Source organism: Cheilinus undulatus, linkage group 22 (assembly GCF_018320785.1).
Source record: "Cheilinus undulatus linkage group 22, ASM1832078v1, whole genome shotgun sequence".
In the NCBI taxonomy this organism is placed as follows: Eukaryota; Metazoa; Chordata; class Actinopteri; order Labriformes; family Labridae; genus Cheilinus; species Cheilinus undulatus.
This window is the reverse complement of record NC_054886.1, coordinates 25726213-25733839: the sequence shown is the minus strand read 5'-3', so window position 1 is coordinate 25733839 and position 7627 is coordinate 25726213. Positions and strand designations below refer to the sequence as shown.

Genomic DNA, 7627 nt, shown 5'->3' with positions numbered 1-7627 from the left:
AAATTAGCCATTTTGACTTTTTCCTCTTGAAGCTGCCAATTTTCTAGACATTTTCCACTCTGTTGACACATTTTTTTTCTCTTTAACCACTTTTTAGCCAATTTTGATCCTTATTTTGTCTTTTTGAGCCACCCACCCCTTCACTGCTTCCTCTGCCCATATCTGCCATAAACACTCTCTTTTTGATCCACTTTCACATTTTTACCTGCTTTTTTTAAACCCCTTTAATCCTATTGAAACCTTTTAACATACATTAGCAACTTTATCCTGCCATCTTGCCTCTTTTTGCCCTTTTAAACCAGTTTTTAACACCTTTCACTCCTTTTTGGTCAATCTTCATCTTTTTTTTTTATCTTTTAACTCATTTTGTGCATTTATGCATCTTTTTTTTTTTTAAACCAATTTTCCCTGCTCTTCCTGCCTGTTTTTACCTCTTTTTGGCCCATGTTCCATCTCCTTTCCCTAATTCTGTTTTGTTTATGTTTTGAAGAGGGCTTCACAGTATGAATGACAAAATCCATGTTTGTTGCTTTGATAAGAGTGGTTATTACTCAGGTAAAAGATAAAATATATGTATATCAAAGATGAACTTTACAGTCGACCATGATTTCACTGATCAGTCTGACCGAGCTCCAGAAAGCTCTTTTCTTTATCCCTCCTTGTGGGCGTCCTTGCCTCCTTGATAAATCATGAATGACCTGTCATTAACCACAGTTTTTGGAAAGCAGCATTCAGTTTAAAAAAGATCTTAGAATCATGGTGCCATCTAAATAATCAAGAACAGATGAGAAAAAGTCATTGACATCTATCAGTCTGAAAAGGTTAAACAGCCATTTTAAAGGCTTTTCTAAGGTGAGAGCCATTATCCATAAAGGGGGAACACTTGGAATAGCAGTAAACCTTCCTAAGGTTGGCCATAAAGAGCCAAGAACAACATCTAAAGACCTGCCGGCCTCACTTGGCTCAATGAAGGGCAGAGTTCATGATTCAACAATAAGTAAGAGACAGGGCAAAAATTGCCCAGGGTGGCATGGCCAGTTATTAGATTTAGGAGGCAATGACTTTTTCACATAAGGCCAGGTAGGTTTGGATGTTTTTCTCTATAATAAATGAAATCATCTCCATACTTGTACCTTTAAAGATGACGCCCATGACCCAACATGAACCACCGTGTGATGTAACACCACATTTTCTCTAAGTAAGAATATGAAAGCACATGAGGGCCAAACAGGTTGCTGATGGGATCACTTGAGGACATGACTGTTGAATTGACTGTTATGTCATTGCTGGGAACTGGATCCTGGTTTGCTCAGAGACTGGATGTTTCTATATGTTGTTGATGTTTCTTTGGTTCATTTCTGTGTAGACAAGGTCATTAGTAGCAGCTCTTATATTATTATAAGCTGTAGTGTCTTTAAGAATTATTTCATTCATGACAGGATTTACAACAAGATTTCTAGGAAGAAGATTAATGAAGCACACATGAATATTTCTCTGCTCTATCAAAGGTTAACTCAGAGCCTGTAAACAGATCTAGCATTGATTTTATCTTACATAATCTTCCTTGATTCAAAGAGGATGTTAAAAATTTACAGGTAACAAATAAATATAAGTCCAGCAGCCGAAAGAATCAAATCATCATCATCAGCAACAGCAGATAACCGAGACTCTTCATTTCATCATGATGTGGCTCGTTTTGCTCTTCTGCGGCGCCGCTTTAGCCCAGGATGTCACCATCGAGACTGTAGTGGAGGGATGTAGTCCTGACATGTGTGATCTCCTGAAACAGTTTGGTGCCATGTCAGAGAAACTCAGCACTGTGGAGGCCCAGATCCTGGAGCTCAAGAACAAAGGTAAACTCAAGTTTTATCAGTGTCTTCATCCAAAACTGTGACTTCAAATGTTTCTATAGCATGTTCCTTCAGCTGACTGGTGGACTCATGCTGTTTTAGGAGTAGGGGTGAAAATAATAAAAATGCACCAGTGCACAAACAGCTGTTAAACATTTCAAGTTAAAAACTCAGAGACTCTGGCTAAGAAAAACTTTTATTCCATTATATGAGGATGCACGCTACATACTATTTAGTTATTATGTATTTAAGATACAAAAAGAAGTCAGTGAAAAAAGTTTGATGGTATCTTTGCAAGTATTTGATACATGTCCTTGATGTAGTGGTGGGGGTATCGATACTAAACTATCAATATATCGCTACTTACAATGTACATTTTGGATATCGACCACTCTAATAAAATATCAATACCAAACAAATACTTTAAATTATGTCTTGCCACCTCTTCTCCCCCAGTCAGATGTTGGAGTCACATGGTACAGTAGGGCAGACATGTCTAATTGGTCTCCAGTCACAAGACCCAGACAAGCAGTGAAGGCAACACAGTCTGGAGGAGAGAGGCGGAAGCACTTGAGGAGAAGAGGTGGCAAGACGTATTTTAAAGCACTCATTTGGTAATGATACTTTGTTGGAGTAATCGATACCAAAAGAGTACTTTGTTAATATCGATATATCGATACTTTAGTATTGAAACTCCCACCACTAGATTCAGTAAGATCTATCTTGAAATTGTCTTTCAAATCAGCCCTTGGTCAGCACCACAGAGCGACACATTAGGCTATAAAGCCCAAGGCTATATTTGTACTACAGCATATACATATATATATATATATTTTTTTTTTTTTTTGCTTTGATAAGATTGATTATTATCTAGGTAAAAAAATATGGCTATCACAGTTCATCTTTACAGTGGACCGTGATTTTGGGGACCTCCATAGCACCCCTAATTTGGCTCGGTCCTAGAAAGCTCTCCCCTTTATCCCCCCTTATGGGCAACCTTGCACTTAACATAGCATCAATATTTATTCCTCATAAATATTAACTAAGTGTAATGGCAGCTCATTAAGAATAAGTTATTTGAACTCACAAATGTCAGGTTTTATTCCATTGTTACGTTTAAGGCAATGAGTTTTCACATTTTTCAATGAGTTCAACTGATTTTTCAGTGCAGGCTTTTTAAATTAAAAACAAACAACACTGAAATGTATTCAGGAATAGAGAAATATCTCACATTTGTTGCTGTTATGTCTTCTTTCAAACAGAACAAACCAAGGTGATTTTCAGCGCAGCAGTCGGAGGACCGAACTCTGCAGTCGGACCTGTCAACACAGCCACAACTTTAATCTACAAAACAGTGTTTACAAACATCGGCAACGCCTACAGTTCAGCCACAGGTAGAGCCTAGTAACCTACACTCTTGCTTTTGCACCACATGCAACTTAGTTTTTAAGCTATTTCAGAATGTAAATTAAACTAATTCTCCAGAGCCAGAAACATTTATGATGAAACTTTGCTGTTATCCAGTTCATGGCTCTAAAATTAAAAGAGTCACTGACTGAATGCCACGGCCTGATTGGGCCTAAAAACCACATGAACACTCTTGTCTTAAAGGTGTGACAGAAAGTAGGTCCTCGAAGCAAAAACAAATCCAGTTTTCTTCCATGTTATAGACAGAGAGTTGTTGAAAGTTATGGACTATGGTGATGTAATTCACTGGCAGTGGCTCACTCAAAACGTTTGAGGAGTGTGGGAAAATGATAAGAATGACATCTGGTGTAAGCTGTGAGGCAACAGTCCACATAGAACTGCCACACATTTATAGTGAGATAGAAACCTGGGCTTAGATTAAAGCTTTATTAGTATTTGTTTATATCTACTGCAACTCTGTAATAAAACAGGAGAAATACTTGAACTATGTAGCCATTTATGTAACAAAAAACACACAACTGACTGAAAAAAACTTTATAATCAGGAAGTAAGTGAGGTTGGTCGGGGTCCTGGAATGGGCTCTCCCTAGTTGTGATTTATTGATATTAATCAATGAATGTGTTTTGGATCAGTAGAATTTGCCGCGAGCATATTGAATACAAGTTACTACATTTTAGAGTGGAAACGTGTGTTAACTATTGTTGGTTTCTGATGTGAAAATAACTTATTTTTGCAACTTTTAAACCCCTTTTAACAACTTTTTGCCACTATGATTAGCCATTTTTCATCAGTTGTGTGCTTTTATCGCCTTTTTTAGCCTCTTTTAAGTTTTTTTTTTACTGTTTTTAATCCTATTTTACTACCTTTACTGCCCTTTTGGCCACTTTTAGGCCATTTTGCAGCTTTTTAAACCCTTTCCACCGCTTTTAGTCTCTGTTAACCTATTTTTTGCCACCACAAACCCTGCTGTAACACTTTTTCTGAGCATTTTTGCATATATATGTATAATGTGTGTATGTTATTGAGCTGAATCTCCAACCAAGGCTCTTATCTTTTATTTTACAGGTATCTTCACTGCTCCTGTAGCAGGTGTATATTACTTCACTTTCTTTTATCATGCTGGAGGGGAACATCGATCATTTCTTGCACTCTACAAGAACTCTCAAAAGATTGTCGACAGCAGCGATCATCCATCAAGTGCTGATGGGGCTGATAATGGAGGAAACGCCGTGATCTTGCAACTGCAACAAGGAGATCAGGTGTTTATGCAAATGGAACAAAATACACATGTTTGGGGAAATAGTTATGTTACAACTTTCAGTGGTTATTTAATCACTGCAATGTAAGGATCCATAAAAAGTTCTCCCCTTCACAAATGTACCTATAATTTTATTTGAAAAGTCCATTAAAAAGGACGCTGTTGATGGTTGAATACAAACTCCAATACTGGTTTGCCTCTTTTATCACCTCTTTATTCTGTTCTTAATATCACAATGTTGTTTATAGTGAAACTAAAAAGGCAGAATTTTCTGCCCCTGTACACTGATTGATTTCAGAGTTTACTCATGTTGCCAAAATAAAAGCACAATCTTAGATGGTGATCCAACATTTCATAAACTTTGTCATCATTTTTTACTGAATGCCTCTAATGCAAAACCTTGAATGAGTACAACTAATCCTCAAACATATCAGCCAGATTTTTCTGAAACGTGATAAAAGCAATCATGGTCCTATGAGATGATACCTAAATGGTTTTTTAGGGTAATTATCTTTGCCTTTCACATGACTTTTCAAATAAACTTGAAATTGAAAACACTGTTTTGGTGTCTTTATTGTTATATGGCATTGCCAATTACATCGTAGGCTTTTCCAGTAACAAGCTTCTAGTTTTAGTGGGATTTTCTGATAATGAACACACACACACACACACCCCCACCCACCCACACACACACACACACACACACACACAAATACTGATAAAAAATATGCACTATACATCATGGTGCAAATATATAGTGTTGTAGTGCTCAAGAATGGTCTTGGTCTTGAGACTGGTCTCAAGACCACATTTTGAATGTCTTGTTCTTGTCTCATGCTTTAACTGAAAACTAGCCAGATAACTCTCAAGTATCAGCCATGCCTATGTAGGGTCCCGCATGCGAGTGTTGGTTACGCCAACGTCTCATGATCAGTGGGAGAAAGATGACTGACAAACGAGTGCATGTTTCCTTGATTCTCTTCGATTTATTGCAGGATGACAAAAGCTTATAAACAGTGTGACAAACAAAAGAAAGTTCTACACGTGGCAGTGTACTCTGTCTGAGAGTTACATAAACTAGGCAATAAAAGATATTATATGATACCCGATATCATAAGTTTGAGTTACCCTTTCTGCATTACACAAGAACTTCCTGAATTATACAACTACAAATTGCAGAGTAATCATCTCAGACTCAAGAGCATTTTTACTCGGTCTTGTCTCGGGCTGGCCGGACTCTGAATTTTCCATCAAGACCGGTGAAGACCAGCACTGATCTGTTATTCTTTGACTTCATTAATGTGATAATAAGGAGCAGCATTTGCTAAAACAACAAATAGCTACACCTGCAAAAACTCAGACATCAGTCCATCAGATTTCTAGTCAGAAATACCTCTGAACACGTATTTTAGGCCTCATTCACCAGACAAATCTAAATGAACATCTCATTTTCAGATATCTAAAAAAAAAAAAAGAGAAAAAAAAAAAAACACTTTTTTTCAAGTTAGTTGAACAAATTTGTTAAGATTTGAGATTTTGGCATGTTGTGCTTTGAAAGAGTTGCAGAGACCTTGTTTTTATCTGTCAGATTTATTTAAAAGAAAACTTAAACTAAAGAGAGAATGCTCATGAACTGTTTAACTTCGTCATGGTTTTTAAAAAAAATGATTTTTTTGGTCATTTTCAGATATTAAAAAAAAACATATTTACAAGGAGTTGAACAAATTTGTTTTTTTTTTTTTTATCTGTCACATTAATAAAAAGAAAACTAAAATTTAAGAGAGAATGCTCTAAAAGCAATCATGGTCACATGACTTTTTATGGTCTTGTCTTGAGTCTAACACTACAAATGTGTCTCACACCAAAAACAACAATCCACCGGGAACAAAAGAACCTTAGCAGTGATCACTGAACAACTGGGAACACAACTAAACACTCTGCCCAAGGGCATGGTGGGAAAACCTACCCACACGTCACTTCAGATTTGAAATCACAGTGGGCAGAACTTCTGTAAATGTTAAAATCTGAACACTAATAATTCAACACTTCAGCTTTTTCTGTGTACATCAGCTGTTTTGGGATGTGATATGGAAACATTCTCTTGCTCTGTCCTACTGTGTAGTCAACAGAGGTGGAAATAGTACACGAGTATAACAGTCAAGTAAAAACACGATTACTCTGGTTAAGAAATACATTGAAGTAAAAGTACTGGTTTCAAAATGATTTTCAGTCCTGATGAATATGTCAATATCTTATTCTACTCTCTAAATTCTGATGCCTCGCTATCCTCTTCTTATTTTAATTCTTTTAATTCATTAGTGTTGTGCTATTAAAGAGGTCAATAAAGATATGGAAACATGGCGTGCCTTTTCAGATCATCCTCTCAGCCTCACACTAACTTCTGACTAATTTTTTAATTAATTTAATTAAAATATTTAATTTAATTTGATTTTGTTTCCACTGAATGTTTGATTATTTTCTTATTGCTCGTTGCTTTATCTAAAGGCTCTAGAAGCGCTTTTATCCCACAGAATGCTGATGTCCTTACAGTCCCGTCACGTTTTCCGTCGAACCGGATGTTTTCTAACCTTTATCAACGAGTGGTCGGCTGTAAAAGTAACAAGTAATGTGGGATTTAAATTCTCAGTTATTGTAACTGCGTTAGTGATTTTAAAAAGAAATGCGTTACACTACTAGTTACCATAAAAAGTAACTGAGTTACTGTAATGCTTTACTCCCAACACTGGCTATCACAGCTGGTCACTGCACCTACAAATGTATGTTAAGATTCTACCATGAAAAGTGAAAGCCAAATATCAACATCCAGACATGCTGCATCTTCTCAGGGCCCAAGACTGGTGGAAAAGAGTGCTGTAGTCTGATGAGTCACATTTCAGATTGGTTTTAGAAATAATGGCCATTGATATCTGAAGAGGAAAAGAAACATCTATATTATCAATGCAGAGGTCAAAAGGCAGCATCTGTGACAGCGTGGGGGTGTATCGTTGCCCATGGCATGAGTAACTTGAAGCACTTTTAGCACATGGAGGTTTTGGAGCAACATTTGCTTCCATCCAAGTGTCTTTTTCAG

The 7627-nt window shown here is 36.8% G+C and overlaps 1 protein-coding gene across 1 annotated transcript; it reads left to right on the top strand.

The window, feature by feature from the left end:
* Positions 1 to 1609: 1609 nt before the first annotated feature.
* Positions 1610 to 5083, top strand: LOC121504479 (complement C1q-like protein 4). The gene is made up of 3 exons (XM_041779280.1): positions 1610 to 1853; positions 3113 to 3244; positions 4344 to 5083. Exons 1-3 carry the CDS (start codon positions 1682 to 1684, stop codon positions 4622 to 4624), a joined length of 585 nt encoding a protein of 194 aa, XP_041635214.1. The 5' UTR covers positions 1610 to 1681; the 3' UTR covers positions 4625 to 5083.
* Positions 5084 to 7627: the final 2544 nt, after the last annotated feature.

Coding starts and splice junctions, on each gene's coding strand:
- LOC121504479 (XM_041779280.1), top strand. CDS start 1,682: ATGATGTGGCTCGTTTTGCTCTTCTGCGGCGCCGCTTTAGCCCAGGAT. Junction 1,854..3,112: donor CCTGGAGCTCAAGAACAAAG/GTAAACTCAAGT, acceptor TCTTTCAAACAG/AACAAACCAAGGTGATTTTC. Junction 3,245..4,343: donor CGCCTACAGTTCAGCCACAG/GTAGAGCCTAGT, acceptor TTTATTTTACAG/GTATCTTCACTGCTCCTGTA.